This window comes from Columba livia, chromosome 13, assembly GCF_036013475.1.
Source record: "Columba livia isolate bColLiv1 breed racing homer chromosome 13, bColLiv1.pat.W.v2, whole genome shotgun sequence".
Classification (NCBI taxonomy): Eukaryota; Metazoa; Chordata; class Aves; order Columbiformes; family Columbidae; genus Columba; species Columba livia.
In genome coordinates, this window is record NC_088614.1 from 12,480,059 (window position 1) to 12,505,484 (window position 25,426).

The 25,426-nt window shown below is 43.0% G+C and overlaps 1 protein-coding gene across 11 annotated transcripts; it reads right to left on the reverse strand.

Moving 5' to 3' along the window:
• Positions 1 to 1,639: 1,639 nt before the first annotated feature.
• On the reverse strand, positions 1,640 to 25,219 carry NUTF2 (nuclear transport factor 2). 11 transcript variants are annotated; one of them, XM_065029132.1, is made up of 7 exons: positions 25,077 to 25,150; positions 23,340 to 23,376; positions 21,973 to 22,094; positions 15,732 to 15,849; positions 12,298 to 12,369; positions 9,686 to 9,784; positions 1,640 to 2,199 (listed from the first exon to the last, which is right to left on the reverse strand). In XM_065029132.1, exons 4-7 carry the CDS (start codon positions 15,828 to 15,830, stop codon positions 2,086 to 2,088), a joined length of 384 nt encoding a protein of 127 aa, XP_064885204.1. In that variant the 5' UTR covers positions 15,831 to 15,849; positions 21,973 to 22,094; positions 23,340 to 23,376; positions 25,077 to 25,150; the 3' UTR covers positions 1,640 to 2,085. The 11 variants fall into 11 exon arrangements, with proteins under 11 accessions (XP_064885204.1, XP_064885208.1, XP_064885206.1 ...); XM_065029136.1 differs by having other exon boundaries at positions 23,351 to 23,376; positions 25,077 to 25,146; XM_065029134.1 differs by having other exon boundaries at positions 23,351 to 23,438; positions 25,077 to 25,131.
• Positions 25,220 to 25,426: the final 207 nt, after the last annotated feature.

Genomic DNA, 25,426 nt, shown 5'->3' on the forward strand with positions numbered 1-25,426 from the left:
GGATCTGCAAGAGCAATTTTGGAAGATAACTGCTTTGAACCTTTAGTGGCTTAAGAGAATCTCGTATTGTATAGTTTTTAAACTAACACCTGCCATGTGTATCATTCCTCGATCCTGACTTTCAGGCAAGCTCTCTCTTGGCTCATTGAGCTCATTATTCAAAGGACGACCCTGATTTCAGAGCAGATCCTTCTGCAGGGCAAGGTTCATAAGCCAGACCTATTCTTAGATCCTCCCTTCTCTGCCAGGCTTCATTTAGATCTTGAGCTAAAACATGAGGATCCTTGCCTGGCAGTGACCGTACAAAGCGCCTCCTGCTCAAAGAGCTCGTCTCCTCCAGAGAATAATTTTGAGCGTGACTTTCATAGCACAGAAGCAGCGACAGGAGAACAGTCCTGCGTCTGAAACACAGAATAATACACAAGGCTGGTGAGGGGTCTGGAGCACAAGTCTGATTAGCAGCTGAAGGACCTGGGGCTGTTCAGCCTGGAGAAAAGGAGGCTGAGGGGAGACCTTACCTGTGTCTATGACTACCTGAAAAGAGGTTGTAGCATGGAGGGTGTTGGTCTCTTCTCCTAAGTAGCAAGTAACAGGACAAAAGCAAATGGCCTCATGTTATGCCAGGAACAGTTCAGATGGGATATTAGGAAAAATTTCATCCCAGAAAGGGTTGTTGGGCACTGGAACAGGCTGCCCAGGGCAGTGGTGGGGTCACCATCCCTGGAGGGGTTTAAAAGATTATGAGGTTCTTAGGGACATGGTTTAGTGCGACATTTAGGTTATGGTTGGACTTGATGACTTTAAGGGCCTCTTCCAACCAAAATGATCCTATGCTGCCAGGCCAAACAGGAAGGCCCTAGCAAAGGCCAAAGTCAGCAGATTTGAGAAGTTACCAGCTTGAGCACACCCAGCCCAGGCTTTCCTCACAAGTCTCAAAAAGGGAAATGCTAAATTCATACACTTTGAAAGCGAGCTCAACAAGATGTGCTAAGCCCTTGAAAACCTGGACATAATGACTTAGGTCTGAAGCTAAAGCAAATGTGATTCTGCTCCTGTGCCATCTCACATGCTGGAAAAATTAATCTAATGAATTCCTTCACTGATGGAACATTGCCACCTCCAGGGTAGCAGACATGACAGCCACGTCGTAAAAACCTGCACGGCAAACGCAGAACCAGCCAAATTATAACAAAGGGACACTAGAAAGAGGACACAGACCTGCATACAAACTCCAGGAGGGCAGCGCTGGATTGACATCCTATGTGCCTGCCTAGGATGAAAATGCAACACCCCATTTAGCTTTGAGGGTGAAGGTAACAGATGTCAATGAAGATTAACTACAGGCTACTGTGACTGTTGTCATCCTTGTGTATTATTTGAGGCTTTAGCCTTGGTAAAATACAACAGCTGAGAACTAACCTGTCAGTGTTGAAAACTGAGCAAGTTTAAAAGCTGCTGAGAGGGAGGGAGGGAAAAAAGAAATTATGTGGCAAGAGCACACTTGAACTGCCTCCATTGGTAAAAGTATCAATGGCTCTTCTGTTTGAGTTTTAGGTTTGTAAACATGTCCCAACCAGGCAGAGAGAGGGTACCAAAAGCAAGCAGTACCATGTTCTCCATATCCAACTCAGTAAAACAATTTAAACTGTTAAGAAAATCTTATGGTTTTATTGTGTAATGTAGCATTGAAACATCTGAACAAATCAATATCTGGGCTGTACAGGCTGCTGTTCTTTCATTTCTTTGGGTTATAGAGCATCTTGTCAGTACATAAACAACAACCTTTTGCATTATAAATTCTTTCCGAGGCATGCTGGTACAACACAAATTTCTCTTGTCAAATGCAGCTAAGAAGTCAAACTTCCAAACATCATGCACAAGAACTCATCTAGTGACAATGTAAACTCAGCAGAAGGGCAGGTCTCAGGTCTTGCTCGCTCACGCTCTGCAGGGTCGCAGGTTTGTGTATGATATTTGGAATGTTCCGTGAGTGTGAATAATACCAGTAAGAGAAAAACAAAAAAAAAAAGAAAATGGAAAAAAAAATCCAACCAAAAAAAGCATGGGTGCCTCGGGATCGCCAGCTCAGCCAAAGTTGTGCAGTGCTAGCCTGAACATGTCATTGGTGCAAACCCAGGCATCGTTGATGTTCTTTAATAGAAACATCTGGTGGAATCCCATGATAGGGTCTTCATCAGCCTGTAGAAAGAGAGGAGAAAAAAAATGTTCAAAAAGCTCTTTTTTGAGAAATATATTCTGAAACTCATAAGACAACTTAAAAGCTGATGTTAACAGTGGTGTCACATGCTGTGAGACGCCTGGTACCTCCGGAGACACAAATACAACCAGAGGTTCTGTTCCAAGGTGCTTTGCAGACAAAAGCCTGGGGCCCGAGGACACAGAAATCCTGCAATGGCATCTGAAGTTGGGGTTTTCTGCAAGACTTGCAGATATCCCATTCCAGCAGCTTCACAACACAGCTAAGAGTGTGCCTGCCTCAGTGCCAAACCAAAACTTCATTTGGGCCTTGACCAGGAATCAACTACAAACGGAAGTGTTTTAAAGTTATTTTTAGCTGCTGTACTTTGGGTTGATGACCAAAGGGAGTTCCTGTAGAAGTCACTATCAACAGTATTGCCCAGATCATCTAGGGAATGACCGAGGCTTTTGACAGCTCTCCCAGAGCAGGTCCAGCTGCCCAGGGACATGGCACTTGCCACTTCCAATGCCCAGAACAGCTCAGAGGGAGTGAAGTATCTGCAGGAGCTGCGATGAGATGTTCTAAGCACAGCGATCTCTGCAGCAGGGCATCAACTGCTGCCTTTGACAATTCATCTAGGCAGGTTATAGCAATATAATAAATATAGTGCAGACACTATAAAAGTAGAAAATAGCATTAGAGGGAGACTAGTTCTCCCACCTAATGTTTACTGGTCTCCTCAGAGACAGCAGGCAGAAATTAAAGCCTCAAAACAACGGAAATTATTCCCAAATCAGCTGGAAATCACAGAATAGGATTTAATCTGAACAGTGCACATGAGACAGACTGTCGAAATGCTGAATGTTTACTCTCAATGCTTTGCTGCTGTCCACCATGAAAAGCAAGTGAAAAGGTTGAAAAGCAAAGCAGACCACAAAATAAGGAAACAAACAAAAAAATCTTTACTTAAAAAAGTAATATTCATATGAGTGATAAAATGAATGTGAAAGGACATCAGTTATCATAAACCAGCAAGTCTGCCAGAGCACTGGTAGGATCAAGCGCGTGTAAATGCAGAACTCAAATCTAAAACCACTGCAGGGTTTTCAAAGTGACAACTGCCCAGAAAATAAGGTGTAGATGAAGCGTAGTTTCAGTAAGCATATGCTAATCCGTGGAGGAAAACCAAAAAGGGCCATAGATTAGCTATTGCCTCTCAGCAAAGCGATACTGAAATTGAAATCATGATGTACAATTTTATTCTTTTTTTTCTTAACCAGCCCAAAGCCCAAAAGCTATCAAGGCAAGCACAGTGTTAGCAGTTATTAGGAAAGGAGCAGGTAACCAAAATCTATAAATAAGTAACCGCATAAATACACAGAGAGCACTCACATGTCAAATCCTGCATGCATTTCTTATTGTTTTAAAAAAAATAAATGACACGATAAGAAAAGACCAGAGAAGGACAAGAAAGATGATCCAGCTACAAGACAGTTTCCTACTCAAGAAAGTAAACTGAGTATGACTCTCTAGCTTCCCAAAGCATGATCAGGGTGGGGAGGACAGGCAAGATATCAAATTACTATAAAACCATGAAGGAAAAAGTGACTGAGGAAGCTACTACAACCAGCAATTAGGATGGCAACAAGGCCAGAAGTACAAGCAAGTCAAGTGTTCAGTAGATGGATGAAAGAAAAATCCTCAGGCAAGAAAAGTGCCAATAAAGTCACTGTTCAACAGGCTGATGAACTGGGCAGCTTTTGCTCACATTGATCTACGCTTCCTTTTGCATTAGGCAGAGGCTCCGCAACAATCAGCACAGTGTGAACACAAGCAATTATGCTGGATTAGACCAGCCAGCTATTTAGTTCATTAGCACAAATGGTAGCAGTGGTGCCAATTATTTCAGGGCAAGTATTATTATTAGATCTGCCCAGAAAAGATACTTGCTTATCCATCCTGCAGAGGTGACCTGTGCACCAAAAGCCACAGGTTTATGCCTTTTGTAGCTCTTCCTAGATATCTAATATAACACATCCTCATATAGTCTCCCTAATGCTTGATAGTTGGTAGGTTCATGGACATGAAGGAATTTTAAAAAACCTCAGTAGCATCAGGGCACTGTACTTTAAATTCTGACATATGGCTTTATAAAGCACCTTTCTAGTGGCTTAGTTTAAACCAGCCAGGCAGAATCATTTCAGCTTGAACCACTTCTAATTAACACAATTAATAAGCATTTGGTATACTCTCAGTTGCTCTATGGTCTCCACTTCTTAGGTCACTGAGACATCTATTACAAGATGCAAAAGGAACTTCCACACGAAATTTGAGTGTGTCATTACTGACATGAATACATTTTGAAAATACACCTCTGGAAGAAGACATACCACCACCAGACTCGTTTTAGTGTAGGTTTCCTCGATTTCTGATAAGCCCAGTTACACTGCAGCTCTTGGTGCTTTGGCCTGAGGAGAATTTCTTCCTTTCTTACACAGTTCAGGACTAGACACATGGAAATCAAAAGAGAAGGGAATTCTTCTCCAAACACTTGCTGTTGTATGTATAGCAAATCTCCACAATGAAGTCACATCTTACTGCTTTATTTATTCCTTTCATGTTATGTCTTCATAGCACACAGGCAGTATACTTTCAAAACAAGGAAAATCCTGGACTATATTTAGGGTGAATGAAATAGTTTATAGTCTGTTCCCAAAGTTCTGAATAGCTCCTATTAATATATAGCAAAGACCCACAGGTGAGTGACTTGAGATGCTCTATAAGGCACAGACTAATCCTATCCCATTTTATTTTGGATCTTCATCACAGCTCGCATAACCTCACTGAAAGTCTTCACCCTCACTTTCCATTCTAAATTCAGCTATGTCCAACTCAAAATTTGCATTCCAGACGTGAGCCCAGGCTTGAAACACGAGGGCTTTATTTTTCCCACAAAGCTTTCCTTTATGCAGATCAAATTCTTTTGTGACATCTTTGAACTAAAATTAAAATGTCACAGAATCAGATTGGAAGGATCCTCTGCTTCCTTTGTGTCCAATCTGAACCTCTCAAGTTCTGGTTTGCAACCACAGTCCCTTGTTACACTGTCTGGCACCACTAAGAACAGTTTGCTTTCAGGTTGTTTGAAGTATTCGGTGACTTTGTACCCCCATTTCAGGCAGATTGCCCTTAGCCGCCTCATCTCCCTGCTCTACAAGCTCTCCAACAATGGCAATTTTGGCTGCTTTTTGACCTTTGCTAGTTTTTCTACCTCCTTTCTGACCTGGAGGCCCAAAACTGGAGAAAGTCGTCAGCTCACAGAGCCGGGGCTCACGCCAGAGTATTAGATGCAACATCACTTTGCAATCCAAGTTTGGCTACACAACTTTTCTCCTCTTGTCTGGTCAGAGATGACTTTACTTTTTCACCAGCACCCCACAGCAACTGTTGACTGAAATGCAGGCTTGCAGCTCTCCTCATCTCCAAGGAAAGGCTAATGACTTAAGACAGCAGGTTCTGTCGGATGTTAAGCCTCATTTAACAGGCTTTAATCAATGCTTTAAGCGTTCAGCATGCATTACAAAAACATCCAGTGATTTTAATTGCAAAATTCCTTTCCCTTTTAAGACTAGGAAACACGGCACAACAATTAGTTATTCCCAATTAATTCTGCAACAATGACTTCAAAATTCACACTCTGGGGGAAAGCCACAGATGTGCCATGTGGCTCTGAGAAGGTGCAAGCCACAGCCATGCTTCTGAGCCGAGCTCAAGGGAGAGAAGAGCGAGAAGAGAGAGCACTTCTTACTCAGCCAGGGCAGCGAGGACTGCGTGGAAGAGAGGTAAGGCAGAGGGTTAAACGTTGTGGAGGGCTAGCCTGAAGACTTCATTGGTGCACACCCAGGCACCTTCAAAGTTTTTCAACAAAAAGGTTTGGTGGAAGCCTAGAACCTGGTCATCGTCTGCCTGAGCAGGACAGGAGAAATACGTTACTAGGTGAAGCACACTGAGAATACTGGGTGACATTTTGGACGCACATTTGCAAAAGTAGTGTCACACCAAATAAGACTCACTCCTAAAAGGCTTAAGCTGATGCTTACTCTTCCTAGATGAAACAAGCATGCACCCAGACAATCAATAGCAATAATCATAAAAAGATAACAGAATTGGAATAAGTGGAGGCACGTTTATATGTTTATTGTACCTCTACAAAAGGCTAAAAAAATTACTATCTATCCCAACATCCATTAAAGAGGATCTTTCATATGTTTGCTTGAAAATAAGCTTTTAAATGAAAGCGAGTACTGTACTGTTTCTGCCAGCATGTTAGATCCTCACTAGTTGCCATTTACCTTACTTAGATGCTCTATTACTCTCCAACAACTTCTCCAAGAAGCTGTTTTGTCCAGTCCTCTTGGTGCAGATGATTATTCTGCTGCAAAACATGTTGCTTTTTTTTTTTAATTTACAGTTCATATTGGTATTGGCACGCTGGGCTGTAGACTGGAGCAGCACAGAGGCAGATACACAACATGACATGTTCACAGGGCTGCAATGATTTCAACTGACCCCAGTTAAATCCCCAGCAGGGGAGGCAAAAGGCTCAGAACAACCCACACCTGCAGATTTACTTGAGGCATAATAATCTGGTAAAGGAAAACCAGAGGCTGACAGTAACAGTCCTTGGCCCCATTATTTCTTCAGAACTATTTCTTGTACAGTTAAGAGGAGAGCTCAGGCTTTGTGACAATTCAGTAGTTCACCCCACAGTATATGCAGGAAGAGTGGAAGGTTTTTCCTGCCGTTTTTTTCCCTCCCTAAAAATCAAACAGGATCAAAATATAATGGTTTAAGGAAGAAATACAAGATGTACCCAGCTCACTTAAGAATGAGTTTCCACTGAATTTTGGGGACTAGCAATGCAAGCAACTAAAGCCTCAGAAAATTCATTTAAATATAATGCCAAGAATGACTTCTTGGGGCATTCTACAGGTATTTTGCCATTATTATTTTCTTGGATTACTCTATCAAAAGCATTATGCACGCTCCATTACATAAAACAACGCAAGCTTTGAAAAACTGCAGAGGACTCAAAAGCATATGCTCTAATTACACTGGGCTTTGACGAATTCGGCTCACAGTCTCACGAAAAAAGAAAACTGAACAGCAAGCAGGAAGCACAGCTCTTCCCTTCCAACCCCGCTACCGATGGTGTGAAAGAGCCATTCCTTGTGTAAATTTCTCTACGGTTTTTCTCAAGACCAACAGATGTGAGCTGTGCAGAACAGCCACACAATTGAGAAGGCAGCCTTCAAATAACGCTCAGTGTGCAGCTCCAGATTTGTGTGTTGAAGTGTGTCCCGTTTAACTGCAGCTATAGACAACCCACTTGTTAAGGTGCACAAACAGAACCCAGTTGTCCTCAGTTACTGTGCTGTATTGAGAACAGCACTGAGATGCATTAAAATGGTTGTCAACACATATGCATTAGCATAATGAAGAAATATTCTCTATATATGACAACCAGGTTCACATTTGTGTCACGCTACAGACCGCTAGTGATCATTTCATTTGTCTACCTATATAAGTATCACACAAGACAGAAGCCAGAAGTTCTAAGTTGACTTTGACTTTCTGGACACTTCCTCAGTGCAGAATAGCATTCCCAGCCATTTTTAAAGCTAGGATTGGAGACACATACATGTGAAAAGCAGAAAAATGTTGCTTCTCCTCCTAAAAATTCACAAATAAATTATATTTGATCATGACAACAGGCACACTTTAATCAAGTATGTTCTTTCCAGCTACCTAGATGCACTATTACGTGACCCCTGATTATTCTGAATAATTTTAGCTTGCTGAAATTATTCAGAGGATAAAAACAGTAAATACTACTCCAAGCTGTGGTATTTGTGGAAAGCTCCTGGACTGCATCTACAGCCTTAATGACCACACTAAAGGATGAGAAAACTCAAAGGCCTCACAGAATCTTTTAAGAACTTGGTGTCTTGCCACAGGATTCAACACAGTGTTGCAAGCTGTGATGTATTTAATGTAATAACCTTAAAAACATGACTGTGCAAAACCAGGTGCAGATGTGACTGGCCCAAGATATGGAGTCAAAATGTCTTGGTGACATCATTGAGTTTTGCGCACACCCAAGAGTAAGACGGATGAGATCAGCATGTCTGACTTCACACCTGTCCTGCAATTCAGGGCTTTCTGGGGCCACATGTGGCTGTTTTTCCTCAGAGTGTGTGCAGGCAGGATTGAGCAATAAGAACGCTGGAGTCCAACCGGCAGCTGGAAGCAGGAGCAACTTTATTCAGAGCCAAAGCCACCTGTGTTAGGCTTCAAAGTGGATGCAATACACTGGGAACCGCTCAACTGCCCAGCCCAAAATGATTAAAGAGAGTAGCTAAGCAAGCAGATTCAAACTTTCAGGCCTGTGTTTGCTTAGTTAACAGCACAGCCAGTGAAGTTTGAATGTTTTGATGCCAGAGGTGCCATTCAGAGTTAACAGGAAAAAGAAACCTAAATAGCTGTTTTAAAAGAAACGGGGTTCAGGTAACTCTAAAAATTGGATGGCTTTAGAGTTCTGACGTGACAGCAAGGTTGGGCCAAACCCTGCAAGACTAACTCTGACAATTTTAACTATTGCTATGTAATTTCACCCTCTTAAAATAAACACTGCCCACTGTGAGCAGGTTGCACCTACAGCTGACTTTACATACAGGATATTTTTTTGCAGATTCCAGGACAACTTCTTTCAGTAATAAGTAGTCTCATTAATTTACAAGTCTGTAGCACATTTCCTCAAAAGAACAGGAGCCTGGCTAAGTTTACACAGCTCAGTAGTATAACTTAAACAGCAATGTAATCACACTTCAGCCTGAAAAATAACCAATTTCTTTATAAGAAGGAGCTGTTTCAACAGTGCTCAGAGCCTATATTGCCATCGCCAAACCAGTTTTGTCTGGAGGTACTAGACTGCATTACCACCAAGCCTGTATTCTTGTGTCCTGCGTCAGCAAAGAAAAAGCACAGTCTTACTGAAGGGTTGTCAGCTAGCCAAAAGTCTGCTAAATCACAGCTCGATGCATACGTTACATCAAAGAGCACATTAAACCAGGAATGCTTATGTTGCCCAAGAGCACTGTAATGGTTCTTTTAAGTGCAACTGAGGAAGGGAAGTATTGATGCTTCTAGAGTCTATAGGATATTTGTATTCACGGTAAAGCCAGGGTACTTTGTTTGGCAGGAACATACAACTGTAAAATTACAGTTATTTTACCTAGTGCTAGTTATCTGAAGGGATGAGCAGTTTGAGTCTTGAAGAGAAGAAGGATGACATCCCAATGAAAGCTTACCAGTGTTCCTTCCCCACCAAGAGAGCATTTTAATATTTAGAGATACTGGATGATTTAGAATCATGCAAAAATTTAAGACATAAGCATTTGTTAACCTGTAATGGAAGGAGTTTACCTTAAGCTGTCCCACTACCATACTGAGTATACAGCTGTCAGGTGTAGGCTGGTGGTCTTGTGCTGTGATGCTGTGTTGTATTTTTTGGAAAGGGAGGCTCTGCAATTAAAAGAAAGCAAAATAAGGAAATGCACAGTCATTGCATTATTTAACTTAACAAAAATTGAGCAAATCCAACATTACGAGTGTTAAGACTATTTTGGTAATACTGCGTGGAAACTTGTCGCAACTCGACACTACTCAGGCTGGGTTGATCCTAACAGTTGTGTTTTTCAAGCATCAAGACATAAAATGTTATCATGTACATTAAGCAGTACCTTTTCCAAGTCTAATTACACTGCCCAAAGAGCTTCAGTTCATCTACAAGCTGAAAGTTCATATGATGGAGACACAAAGTTCCTCTGCACTGAACAGAGAAAATTCCAAACTTTGTTAAAATTGCTATGAATACAAAGGAAAGATGGTTGACCAAGAACAACCACTGATTTTTAGGATGGAGAGAAGCTACCTTAAAGTAAGGTTGTTTATAGACATCCATCTGTACTGGAGAGAAGCATTTCTTGATATGAAGAGTACAATACAAGCAACTAAAAAGTGAGAAGCCACACAACAACCAAGGCTTTTAGTGTCCTTTGACACTAAAATGCCTTGGCTTCCACTATCAGAACTGTGGAATCCTTGAAGTCAGGTAAGAGAAATTCCACAAGAATGAAGTCAAGTGGCTTAAAAACCTAGCAACAAAGCTACATGTCCCAGCTTCTTCCTTAGTCCAGGACATTTGAAGAACTACAGGATTATCTCAAATATTCAGCATAAATCAGTCTGCCTTCTGATTAGGACAGGCACTCTATTTAAAACAACTCCTAAGTCCAGCACCAGTTAAGAAAAAAGGAACAAGTGTCAACTCTCACTCTGTCGCACGGTCCAGGTGCCCCAGTGCTGGCAGAGCGATGTCTTTACAACCTCACGCTACTGTCTTAGCGTCATCTGACAGAGCAGGTTGAAAAGGTGCCATGGCGTTGCTGATACACAGCAGAGAACTTGCTGTAAAAGACAATCCTGCCTCTTGGTGCTTACACTGATTAATCAGCCACGCACTGAAGAACACAAGACAGCAGAAATGCAAAAGAATTCCAGTGTCAAACTTTCAGTGATCTGCTCAACTAAGGAACTCCAGAAGTACAGAGCAGATGAGCACATTAAATGGAAACAGCAAAGAGAGCCCAAGTAGCTCAGTGCTGACAGTGGTAGGCTGAAAGATGTTACAGTCATGGTAAGTCGATACAGCCCCATAACAAGCAATGGCAGTGGAAGATTTCCTCCTTACTTTAAGCAGATGGACACAAGTCAGAGAAACTCCCGAAGCAAAGTCTTCACTCACCAAGCAAGACTGTGCAGCAGGCACAAGAATCCAGAAAATCCAACTTGGACCACAGACAGGGCAGGTAAAGATGAGTAACTCTGTGGTGGGAAAAGGGCCAATCTGCACTGGGCCAAGTCCAAAGCAGCAGTCAGAGACACCCAACCAGCTAAGCATTTGCTTGGCCATGGTATCTAAATGGCTGCTAGCCCAGAGGTCTAAAGAACACTGAGTACACAAACAAGCAACTCTGGAGCTTGAGTATCTCATCTAGAAGTGAGCAGTTGCAAGCTGTGCTATTCTGAGGTGTGTGGCCTTCTCTAAGGCAATGCAGGCACCTAAAACAGATCCAAGAACAAACCTCTGCCCTCACAGTAAAGATTGTCCTGGATGAAAGCAGCAATTCCAAAGCACAGGAGCAGCAGCTGTACAACAGGACAAGCCCCCAGGTTACAAACATTTTTCTTCTCAATGTGTATTAAAAATGTTATATCAGACCACGCTCTGAGCAGAATGTCTGAGGACTTGAAGGATGTATCTTGCAAGAGAAACAAACTTTCTAGTCTCATAGCTTACAAGTGCACCTTGTTTTGTAACAGAAGCACAGACTGACTCAGAAAGATAAAGCTTGTCCAGGTTTAACTAAATGGACATGAAGGGAAAGTTTTAGTCTCTACACAATAAGAAATGCTTTCCTCTCACTTGATAAAGCAGGAATGCTGGTTTCAAAGTCGTGAACCGTAACTGCCCATAACTGAACAGCTGACAAATGCTGCACTGAGGATAAGTCAGGTTCTCCACCACAGAACTTATTTGCAGTTTATGTATCAGAAAATAAATTGTTCCTTGCTGTAACATGTTGAGCCTCTTATCACAGCCATATCTGAAGAAAGTATTTGCTATTGCTACTTCCTTGGCACGCTTTCAAACAACAAAAACCCAGCTTTCATTCCTTTAGATCATGGGGTCAGCTTATGAGCTATACTTTCAAAAAATAAATCTATAATGCCATATGCAATTGCAGTGACAAAATGACCTCGCAAACTAACAAAGTCAATTAACATTCCACCACTAGAGCCACCAATGGAACACAGAACTAAATCACAGGTAGCATTTTCTGACCAAAAGCTGGAAGCACAAGTCCCATGTTCGAGAGTTTTAAACTGCTGAAGTCAAAATCAATTTTCAGAAGCAATTAATTTATAGTCTTCAGAACTATTTCCCAAAACATTTGATAAGATTACAGACTTACAGAGAGTTTTTCAACAATAGCTGCTTTGCCCTGGAACTGCTGTCCTTCCCACGTAAGGCATGATGCATCAATCTGAGGGGAAAAGAAAAAAATTCATCAACCTGCTTAGGTAACCCTTAAGCAATCCTGGTAGAAGACTTCATTTACTTGGCATACATCATTAGAATCCAGCTTTTTGGAAACTACCTCAAAGAGAAATGGAAAGAAACCACAAAGAGCCACTGAAAAAGCGCTGAATAATCAACTAGAAATTAAGTAGATTAAATTTCGTTATCATCATTCTACCAGCAAAAAAGTTCTTGCCTTTGGACCGAAGTTAGCTTTCAAAAGAAAATCTACAGGACACACACACACAGAAAATCTACGGACATAAACCCAAGCATGTAAACAGACAAAAATATAAGAAGAAATCTGACAAGATGAGTTGCACCACCAGTTTGTTTTTACCTCTCAGGTACGGATTTGAATACCCTACTCACACCCAAAGAAGCAGAATGTGCCTCTAAGGTTTTCTGACAGACTGTCCAGTGTGACATGATGTGATCCAGGTGCTTCAGCCTACAAGCTCTTCCAGTATATGAGGGACAGGGCTCTGAGTGTGCTGTGTCAGGGCAACAGGCAGCAAGAAACTTCCTGTTATTCTTAAGACACTGTTTAAAACAGCCACAAAATCCTATTGTTGACATAGCTCTGCCTTCTGAAATCCAATTTTAAACCTTGGCAAACAGACAAATTTAAATTGGTTTCCACTGAGCTCAGTCTGCCCCCCCATGTGGTAGCCCGAGTTCTTGTGCACCCTGTCACAGATTGCTATTAATTCCACTTTTTTAAGTATCCCCAAGAACATGATTCCTGGCTCTTCCTCATCCAATATTCAACTGTCCCTGAAGCTCCAAACATCTCAGCAGAAAATGAGAGATGCCAAAGAGCTCTATTTGTCTGCTCTCTGCTAGATTGTCCAGGATCTGCTTTTGACCCACACCATATTAAAAAGCCAGTTCTTTCAGCCACTCATGCTGTGCTGAACCTGCACAGTAGTCACAATTGCTCTAAAAAAAAGCTTCTGGTCCTTCATGTAACATCACAAGGCACTATACAGCAGGAGCCAGGACAAAGCAGGAGACCAGGGGCAACAGCACAAAGCATTTTAGGGTCACCAATGTAACCAAAAGCAGTATGGTGAAGAGGCCCTGAATAGATCCTCCTCTTAAGTTCAGACATGTCCCTTTTAGGAGTAAATGGACTTAGAAGGAGTAAATGGACTTAGACTGTGTAATCTAAATTACACAGCAAGCCATCTGGCTGACACCACCTGCACCTTACATGACATCAAGGCTTGATGCTCATCACTTGAGAAGCAAGGTGGCGGTACCAGGGAACGGGGCCATCCTCTCAAGCATTCCAATTACAGCCTTCAAGCATGGAAAGCCACAAAAGCAGACAGGACCCAGAACCTGCCTTACTGAACCCACTTCAGCAATCAGCACGCGAGCACATGGTGGTGCAGGGCCCTCCTGATGTTTCAAAGAGCAACAGAGGACATATATTAAGTTGGTAAGGAAACATGCTGTTCCTGAAACACACTGCAACTTCACACTGTACCTAATTAGTGTTCACCTGAACTCTCTGCCATGGGTTATCTCCATAGCCACATGCTGCATCAATCTGGGAGCAACTGCTTCAAGAACAAAAAGCATCCCCTCCTCTATCCCAAAAGCCATACAGATGAGAAGGCAGCATAAAAATAATATTTCATTATAAGTAGCCACACACGCAAAACAGAGAAGAGAAGTGGCTACAGCATTTTCCTGCAAAACACGTCTTTGACTTAGTGCTCCAACTCCCATAACTCAAGCAATTCACAGCAAAAGTGACTGGCCCAGATCCCCACCTGGAATGGGTGACAAAAGCTCAAGTGACTTGGATTACACCACTAAAGGAGAAAACTGAACCTTACGGTGGAAGCATCGATACAGGGATGCAAAACAAATCCCAGAGCTCCCTGCTCTGTTCCTGCATACTGTAAAATTCATTTGCTCGCCCAGGATCTCAGAAGGCAAAAAGCTCATCAGTGCATTTCTGCAGAACCTCCTCTAATTTAGACAATTTGTGGCCCTGGTGCATTTTAGTCACACAAAACAGGGTCCCATCCTCCATAGTTCAGGAACGCCACAAAAATAACACACACCAGTGACCTGCAGAGCAGCTCTCCCAACTACATCTGCACAGGTATCTCCACTGCATAATAAAAGGCAAAAAGACCCAAAGGGTGTAAAAAAGCTCAGCAGTTTGTTGTGTGGAAGGCTACATTTCTAGGAATTTAAATTAGCCTGTACTTATCACCAGTTTTCTGAATGTATTTTGGTAATAACATGGACAAAAACTGCTAAGCACCGTCATATTTAGAGCTGTAGATTGAACGCAGGCTACTTGGGGTTGTTTATTGCATTTTAGGCTCTCTGCACACAGCTTCTTGGCCAAAATAAGGCAATCTAGCAGATAGCAAACATACCACAATCCAAAGAGCAAATGCTATCAGTGCAGGTGGATACCATTGAGGTGTAAAGAGGGGTGTCTGATGATGTTCATGCAACAGTTTCAATCCTCAAGAGCTTGGAGAAGCTTCATACAATTCATCCAGCAGTTTAAAACAGGTCAGAAAAACAGGATATGCTACTGGAAGACTTGCAGGACTTGAGCATCTTGCTGAAACATCTCAGTCACCCAGCAACATTCCGCACTACCAGTAATCAGCTCCATACACAGAGCACTTTGCATGTTCTGGAGGAGTCCTCCCTCAAAAGTAACAGCTGTGATTCTATGTTCCTTGGGTTTGATAGTTACAGTCTTAAATTTTGGAAATCAAATCTATTTTGTCCCAAATAAGGGCCAAAAATAAAAATCCAGCTTTTGAAGAAATTTAAACTTATATTACATTCCTTTATTAAAGTCTAAATGTTTAAACTGGATTCAAAATTTTGTATTTATTTTAATATTCTGAGGATTAATACAGCATGAGATCCAAGAAACATCTGCAAGAACTCTAATAATAGAGTAGGACTTAAATCACATCCTACTTCATGAGGGATCCAAGCAAATCCACACCTGTAAATCAATGGTGAACTAAGGCTTTTTTACAAATAATTTAATCACAGCATCATCAGCAGCCCACTCCACTCCAAGCCACTGTCTACAGCCATCTGGGGCTTTCATGACTCTGAATGCCTATAGATAAGGCATATAAAGCTCAAAATAGAAATGAACTGTAAAAGAAATGCAATAAATAAAAGTTGAGTAAGTGTGATTGCACTGACTGATATTCTGGATTCAGGATAAAACCCACTGTCCTACCCTGCATGTTCCTGCACATCAAAATAGGGAAACCTAGACAGACAACAGGAGAGAGCCCCAGCCCCCTTTTTGTACATACTTACATATATTGCTCCTAACTGAGTCCTGTCCGCATCAAAAATCTGGTAGTAATGTTGTACAAAGCTGGACCCAATCTGCTCCCAGATAGGCTTGTCTCCCATTCTGAATCCTCACCTAAAGCTGTAAACAAACAAAAATCATCAGAAAGGACATTCACATAAATAAGCATAGCACTTGGCTTGTGTATTAAGCACCAATAAACACAGATCCTCTCAGCTGGCCAGACATTTTCTTTGGAAGAAATAGGGACAAATCTCATCACTGTATCCTAGGCTTCTGTGAAAAAAAAAATCTTGGATACCAAATGGTTTCATTTCTTATTATAGTATTTGCCGATTTCTAGAGCTATTTCAGTGGGAAGGTCACAGCTCACATGCAAAAGTGGAGAACAAGAACAAAAACGAATAACCACTAGCATCCTATATTCACATATTTTAAAAATGACACCATCTGAAAAAGTTGGCTAGCACTTGCTATTTTGACTTGATCTCATTTACTGTAAACAACTGACGTGTTAATATGGATTGTCTGCAAGCAGCTTATACCAACTGATTTACCTGTCCAGCTCTTCTGGTATTTCACCATCCACAAGCCATTTTAATGAAGACTGTCCTTCCAATGGTACACAACAGGAATTAACTCACTAGCTCTTTGCTTAACACAAGCTTACTTTTTAAGACTCCTCTGTCACTATGGCTGAAATATATCCAACGTTTATCTTTGAGTCTGTAGTAATTTCAAGATGCAAACCACGATTTTTCACAGTAGTGTGAATCTACAGTTCCCAGTGAATGTACTGGAACCTCAGTGGCATCACACACTCTGAATATGAGTCCCTCTATTTTAGAGGGATTAAACACCCAGCATGTGCAGCAATCCAGTCAGATCCAGCCTAGAAACTATCACACACCATCAGTACAGACAACTGCTTTACCATCCCACTAATTTTTTCAAGAAAGCAAATTCATTTTTTCTTTATCCTGGTATCTCCCTAAATGACTGAAGGATCGTGCTAAAAGTCAAAACACAATCATGCTGCTGCACTAAAAACCCACTACATTACATTTTAAGAGTTCACTTTAAGCAAGCTAAGTTACACTTGTCACACATCAAGATCTGCCAGCCATAGTCCCTTTTTGCAATCCCCCACCAGGAACCCTTGACATATAGATCTGTATTTCACTGTGAGTCTGAAGAACACCTAAGGTGTGAAAATTCTGTTTCAGTACACAGGACATGACAGTTATTTTGGCTTCCTTTAGTTGTGAATTACTCACACACTTGTTTGTCAAATTCCTAAGAGAAGCAAAAAACATAAGACCTCCAGATCCAGTGTTCCCAGGCCCAGCTTTCTATCAGACAAGAAAGCTCTTCTTGTGTTTTAGGCCTTTGCCTAGTTGAGATTTACTCATACAAATAGGAACTGAAATGCGTTCAAACCCTAGGCCAAAAGTTTTTAGGTTACACAAATTTGGCCAGACTTACAGAAAAGGAAATATCTTCTATTAGATCAATGGTATAACAGGAGGCAGCGTACAAGTTTTTGGGGTGGTAAATTCAACTGCCAAAGTAAAACACAAACCAAGAACAACTGCCAGAGCTTAGATACCTAGACTACTTGAGGGAGAAAATGGTTGGTATCTGCAGAGCAGAAAAGGTGACAGCAGAGAGCTGGCAAGGTGGTTCTCCCTGCTGAGAAAGGGACATTTTATAGCCTGTGAAGAAAGGTTCAGCTGGAGGAGCTTTGGTTGTGACTGCACCACAAAAGCACGACACAGACTCCATGGTTTTTACCACCCAACTGATGCTGGCTGCATGAGAGTTCTCAAGTATGCCTCAGAAAATTATTTTATTCAAGGATGATATAAAAAATGAACTTAATATAGAAACATACATATCCTATTTTTAAACATCCCTATTTCAGTATCAGCCACCTAGGCAATGTGGTCAAACTCAGTAAACTTGCACACTAACATGACTAAAAATTCAAAGACTTGTTGCCACATAACTAATATCTGAGCTTCTCCAAAAAGACCTATGATCTGGCATCAGTCACCATCACATGTGCTCCACAAATACTTGCAATACATGACTCAGTCTGAAGAAGTTTTACCCAGTGTGGTCACTCCTCTAGGAAAACAGATCGCAAATTAAAAATCCATCCAAGTACAGCAGGCTTAAAAAACCAAAACAAATGCACACCCTGAACAACTCAAACCTACTTTTTTTTTTTGTTTTACATGAGAAAAAGTTGCTGAACACATTCTCCCTGAAAAGGTTTTCTTATTTTCCTTTTCTGATCTGTCGCCTTTTCATCCATGCTGGCATTTTCTGCCTGTAATCATAGATGTAAGAAGCTTAGAGATGTACCTAAAGAAAGAACAAGATGGGAATGATCTTCTGTGTCATCCAGTCCAGTCCCTTTCAATGAGATACAATCCACATAAGATTGTATCTACATATTAGGCTGATTTAATTACACAAATGTAATATAAAAGGCTCTTAAGATCTATTGCAAAACTAGGAAGAATGCACATGTTCTGATGTTCCCACACAACAGGACAACACTGATGTACCTCAGAGACATCCAGCCAAATCTATCCACAGTTCACTCAAAGTTTGGTTAGAGGTAAGAATATTCAGTTAGTATCAAGCCAGATAAAAGAAGTTTTGATAAGGTAGAAAGCACGTAAGTTGTGGCACACCTGTCCTTTTAAGTGCACCTGCTGAAAGTTATCACTGCAGAAGTATGTTATTGGATATTCCACCTTAATCCCCCATGGAAAAGGAGAGTTTCCTTAAGCTAATTAATTTTCTTTGTTACTTCAAACCAAACCTACCTCATCACATCCAGTTAAGAACATCACAGCCCATTTGATTAACAGCAGCAAAGCTGAGCCACCAACTCAGAGCATAATACTTTCACTCACATTACTCAATTTCTTGGAAACTGCTTCTATTACAGATTTTATTCCCCCCTCAAGTACCATCTAGCAGCCAGTGCTCAAGCTGAAGTCCAATACAGAGCACAAAAGCTGCAGCTGCCAGCAGCTCCCTCTTCAACAGGTATATGCTGACACTGCAGAAATGGGATCACTGCTCCACAGGGGAGTTTTCCTCAGCGACATCTAAATCAAATTTTCCAATACCTTTGCCAAGCTGCACACTGACACATCCTCAAGGGTAAACTCTTGCACTCTACACATCTCTCATCACGCTTCCTACAAATGTCATCCTACAAGGTACCACGGTGTCCCCAGTATCTTCATCCCTCTGCCTGGCGCTGCCGCTTCTGCACAAAGCCTTGGAAACACAGCAACCCTGAACACAAAGCGAAGCTCCCACGTCCATCATCCCGCAGCACAGGCGAGGGAATCCACATCCTCAACCACGCAGAACTTCCAGTTCCCCACGACACCAGGCTTTCCTACACAGACCGCCCTGCATCAGCTGGACTTCCCCAGGGCCCCACAATCCCGACAGCCCAGCCTGCCCAGTGCTTCTGTTGCTGCTTGACCTTGCCAAAATGTCCAAGGCTGCGCTATACCCAAAAACCTCTCATCCTCCTTTCCCCACAGGCTCCTCCAGCTTGTTGTGTCCTGTACCACCAGCACGCAGGCTCAGGAGGGAGACAACTGTCTGAATTAAACTCCCCCTCATCACTCTGACATATGGCAGATGGAACCAATATGATGTGAAGCTGCACAGCCCAAACAGTAGGAAGACCAAGGAGAGAGAAAAAAGTATGAGATCGAGGAGGACTGGAAGAGAAAGAAGTCTCACATAGACCACAAGAGACCTTGAATTAGACCAAGGTCACACTGGCCTCAGGCAATAGATTTACTGTCCACAAAAAATCCAGAAATGCAGGATCTTTCCCATCACCTGTCACAGCTTAGATGTTCCGATCTACACTCATCCCTCTCCCTTCTCTGCCTTAACTCTGGGGATGAGAGACCAGCACGAACACACCAAGATGGCCCATAACTCCTACAGGGAACACAGGCCTTAAAATACCCATTTCTGCAAAAGGTCTGGATGAAAACTCTTCCCGCTACTTCCTTTAACAAACCACAAAACCACCTGGAGATGGTTCTGTCAGCATACTGAAGCACAAAGACCATCCTTCTGCTCAAGCAGCAGCATCACCGGAGCTACTCAGAGGTGTAATTCGAGGAAATGTCACCATTTTACTTGACAAAAGTAGAAAAAGTCACCTGTCAAACAACAAAGAAACCACTTTTCCTCAAATATGTAAGCACATTCGGAGCAGGTGGGCTATTGTCACATCTCAGCACTATGGACAAAGACCAAATAACATTTCCACCAACAGCTGCATTTACTGCATTATCAGACCTGGACATATGTAAGCTGCCCGCTATCAATTTAAAAAATTAAGCCTTTTTGAACTGAAGCATGGCAGACCCGCACTTCTCTACGAATCCTACATTTTCTGAAAATGTCAACAAAAACGCATATGAACAACAGTAGAGTTTAATGTAAATTGCTAAAGAAAATGAAGGTGGTCTCCCAGGGATTGCAACATTTGAAAAGCAAGCTGCCTTCAAAGAATCAATGAACAACCATCACAGGCAAATGATCTCGGTAAAGACTTTCTGATCTGCAGAACACCAGGAAAGAAAACACTGAACTTAAAGAGGAAAACTCTCAAACTAATATATTCTAATGTGCTAGCAGAGAAAAAAAAACCCACAAGAAGTCATTTATTGTCTAGTTATGAATACACTTATTCCATAAGTAACCAGAGCATAAATAAATCAAGCTCCCTGGATATTAAAGCTGGCCCTACGCAACACTGCACCAAAGTTAAACTCTCTTAAGACTGAATTCAAGCTTGTTTTCTGGAAGATTTGAAAATCAGTGCAACAAGGGAGCTACAATGCCCTGATTAAATCAGTGCTGTTGGTCCAGGGGCACATGTGAATCCACGGCAAACACAATTTAGACCATCAGTTGCTGCACCCTTCACTTCTGATTAACAAGAGCAAATAAGGACAATGAAAGACATCTCAGTTTTTTCAGTTTCTATTGTTCATACAGTTTCTACCATGCATTTATTTTAAATCACTCAGATTAAAAAGAGTGAACAGTCTTTAGACTGCAGTAAAAAAGTAAAACAAAGAGGTTTTTAACTATTTTTCCTTCAACCTCTTTTCTGTTTCTCCTGTGCACACTTTCTAGGAACACAATGGAACTGGCATCACAGGACCAGTTAATCTTCTCTTAAACAGATCATCTCATCACCTACACCAAGAATCGCTCGATAACAGATCATCTCCCTTTAGCAGAAGAAACTATGCAAATTATCATAGAATCACAGAACAATTCAGGTTGCAAGGGACTTTGTCCAGCTCAAAGCAGGGTCAGCCAGATCAGACTAGGTTGCCGCCACCTTTACCCACTTTGATCCCCAAAAGCTCTGATGCTGGACACTCCATAATCTCTGTGGGTAACCTGCTCCAATCCTTGACTGTCCCCATGCTGAGGGCAGCTCTCCCACCTCCAACCACAATCCCCTCTGTTCCAATTTATGCCCCTTGTCTCCTGTCCTCTCACCAAGTGCCCCTGTGAAAAGCCTGGCTCCATTTTCCTGATCACGGTCTGACAGGATTAAGCCCCGCTCAAGCCCTCTCTAGGCTAAACAAGCCCAGGCCAGGCTGAATGCACATTAACACAGAGATGATGAAATACTGGAACTTACTCAGGGACATAATACATCATCAGTCATTTATCTTAAACACACTGTACCTCTTCCTGTGAAATTCCAAACCAGTGGTCAACCTTTCTCCATTCAAAAACCTACAAAATTTCCAGTTGAGGAGCAATTTCACGCATTCAGAGACTGAAAGAAGCGCTTCCCTTGAGTAGCGGTGCTATCATCTCCACAGTAGCTGACTGATCTGTGGAGGTTAACAATCTGGAAATTACTGCTCTAGGACAATCAGAAATTATTGATTTAAACACAGACCTCCACCTAGTAATTGCTATGGGCTGTGCTGTGCAAGAAATTACATTATTCTAAGGACGCTTTCAGATCTAAAAATAATTAAGTCTAGATATGTGAACTGTGGAAGGATGGAAAGGGAGAAAGGGGAAGAGTGACAAGGCACAGTGTGTTTCCTTCTGAAAAGTATGGAATATAAATTGACTTTTCCCTTCTCAGTCTTTTTATCCCTCTCCTCCAATTTCATTAAAACAAATTAATGCAGGAATTATGCCAACCTGAAGTATGTTTTTCTGGTTATTGATGTCAGCAAGTACACGGCCACTGGTAAAAATCCATGGGAAGGACTCTGAAAAAGCTGCCACTGTGCCTACAGCTTGATGTTCATCCTGTCTGCAACCTGATAACCCAAAAGAGTCACAGAGAGTCACCCAAGGTGATTTTCAAACATATAGACATATAGTATATTACATATAATTGGCTATGAAGACATAATGTTTTGTTGTTAAGCAACAGTGATAATGCTACACATTTGTCATTTCTTCCACAGTGTTCTTGCTGCAATCCAAAGAGTGAATTTGAGTTTACAAGGCTGAAGCCACTTCTCTTTTCCCCAGGATGAACCCCAAAATGCCCAGTTTTAAAGTAACAGATGAGGCAATGGGGTGCAAGAAGGGGGAAAACTGCTGAGCCATATTCTTTACCTTGTAGACACAGTAACAGAACATTCAATCTCCAAGAAATAGCAGGATATAAGATATTTATATCTATCCTTCTCTACCATGACAGCTGTTTCAGGTTAAGAGAAAATTAGGAACTGATTTTTAAGTTAAAGCAAAGATGTCATACTACAATTATAACCCTTTTTTTTCCTCTACCAATCATTACTTAAAAATTGAACAGGTTTGTTCATGAGCTCAGCAGCAAAATAATACTCAGTGTTAATTTTTATTCTAAATAGAACTTCTATCAAATACTGTAATTTAATCCTTGCAATTTTTCTTGTGGTCCCAACTGAAGTTCGCCACATTTGAAAACAATCACTGCTTTACTTAAAGCAGCCAGCTGTAAAATAACAGCTGTAAATGAGATAGCACTGAGGCACCCCTAAAAACGTAACCCTAGGCACCTTGGTGCAGCACTAAATGCAAAAGGACCAAGATAACGTTGCTATTTTGTGTTATATTACCCCGTGATTTTACGTTTAGCCACACCATCCTCTACAATTGGCTGGCAACATTCAAAATAGGTAAAATTCTCTACAATGTGCTTTATGATCTGGAAGCTTTTTACACGTGTAAGTAAGGCTTGTTACACATTACTTTCATACAATTGGTATCGGGTCTTTGGTTGAGCTACAAATTTCCAAAATACGCCTAAAAAAAGGGTCACCAAAATATTTGCTATGGTATCTACCTCACCATCTTACACTTCCAAAATCGCACATTTTCTCTCCTGTTTTGCTTCTTTCCCCCCGTAACACACAGCAGCCCCACTTCCATGGTATGTAGGCACACTAGTTGGTCATGCACAAATAAGAACATCAAAACTGTCTGTTAAGCTACATATTTAGGAGTTTTAAAACACTTGAAAGAAATAATGCTTACAAATGTTACTAGCTACCAGTATATATTGTAATCCTTACATGAAACGTACTTCACACCACCAATAACTTGACAATCCTGTTTTTAATGACAGAGACAAAACAAATCCCAGCAGAGAGAAAGGTGTTACTTGCATTTTTCTAAAGAACAGAACAAACACAGATGTTCATGCAAATATATTTCAAAACATCTACTGAATAACCTGCAATCTTTTAGGCAGGAATATGAAATAATAATTAGGACCCTAGTGGGATAACAGTCAAATAGTCCAAAAGTGAGATAAAATGTCATTCCATATTCAACTAGATGATGTGTTTCACTGGTAACAATACTATATACAGTAATTTCTCTGGTCTATGTGGAGATCTGTGAAATGCCTTTTTTTTCTTGGTGCTGCTAAAAGAAAACCTGAAGTCACCACACACAAACACAGGAAGCATTGCTTGAACACAATTCCTCTCAGAAAAAAAGAGAAATCGAGAAAATATAACTTGAGAAGGCAGCTAATTAAACAATCAGATTTAACTTTCAAGTAACAGATCTGTAACCGGTTCCTACTCCAGCATTTACCTGGGCTTTGGTCCAGTTTGACTGCAATGTGATGCGTGTGCCTCAAACCCAACTCTAAAATGCACCTTTACACTGGAAGTGAGGGACTTCTAATGAGAATGAACAGCTGAAGAATCACAGCCTGCCTCAGACAGGCAGTTCTTTGAATTCCAAGAACAGCATCTTTGGGATTTAGTACCTTCAGAAAGCTATCTGCTATTAACAAAACGCAACTGTAAATTGCTACTGTAAATTTCTGCAGGTTTTTATTGTTTTTAAAGCTAAAAAGTGACAACAGCTATAGAGGTGGAAGGAAAAAAACCCGCCTCTTGTAGAATCACACTGGCCACCGGTAACTCAATGGAAATACCAGGCGCCTGCTGCAGATCACCCAGCACGAGCACTTCTACTAGTTTTACCCCAAGGAACGCACACCTTTCATTTTCTACGTGACAAAGTGATTGAACCACACCGGATTAACTCCGGTCCTCGCACAACCCCCTGGTGGGACAATAACACAGCACGAACACCAAGAACAGCCCAAGCACACTCACCTACGCCTCCACAACGCACAAACCACCGCCCGGCAGCTCCGAGGCTCCGTCCCCTCCACCTGCCGTCCCGACCTCCGCACCGCGCGGCAGAAGCGGCGGTCGCACCGGGCTCGGTGCCGCGAAGTCCCCGTGCCTCAGCCCGCCGGGCCGGCAAAGCCTCGAGCACGGCGGAGCGGGGACGGTCCTCCTGGGAGGGGCCAGGAACGCCGGCGCCCGGAGCAGCGCTCGCCACCCCGTTACCGCCGGGGACCCGCCGGAGGGAGGGATCAGCTCCCTCAGCCGGCGGAGCTGGGCCGGGGACCCTCCGCCCGCTCAGCCCACCAACCCGCCCGCGCACACGCAGGGCCCCGCCCGGCCCTCCCCCCCGCCCAGCCCCGGGCAAAGCCGGCGGCGGCTCGGCTCCCTCGGCCGGTAAGCGTGGGCGCCAGGCCCCGGCCACCGCCCCTCGGGGACCGCGCTGCCGGCACTTCAAAGACGGGGAAGGTCAGGGTGGCTCCAGCCGCCGGATCCCGCCCAGCCCGGCCCGCGGCTGCCGGCAGCGCCCCGCGGCGGGGCCAAGGCCGGACCACGGGGCCGCGGAGCGGGGCGGCGCCATGTGCCGGGCCGCGGGCGGCCGGGCCCACTCCCGCTGCCCCGCCGGGGACCCGCCGCCGCCGCCCCGCCCCCCGCACTCACCCCGCGGCTCCCACTATGGCGGCGGCGGCAGCACCGTGCGCGGCGCGAACCCCCTCAGCCTCTCTCGCCCGCGCTCCCCGCCCCGCCTCGCCCCGCCCCGGCGGCCCCGCCCCGCGGCACGCCGGGACAGCGAGTCCCTCTGGCCGCCGGAGCCGCACTGGGAGGGCGCGAAGGACTACAACTCCCGAAGTGCCCCGCGCCGCCGCCCGCCGTGTCTCATTTGAATGAAGGGGAGCGGACCGCGCATCGCTGGCCCCGCAGGCGGTGCCCCGGAGCACTGTGGGATAGTGGCGGAGCGCGAAAGGGCGGAGGAGGGGACAGAGCTCACCGTCTGTCTCCGCGGGACTTTC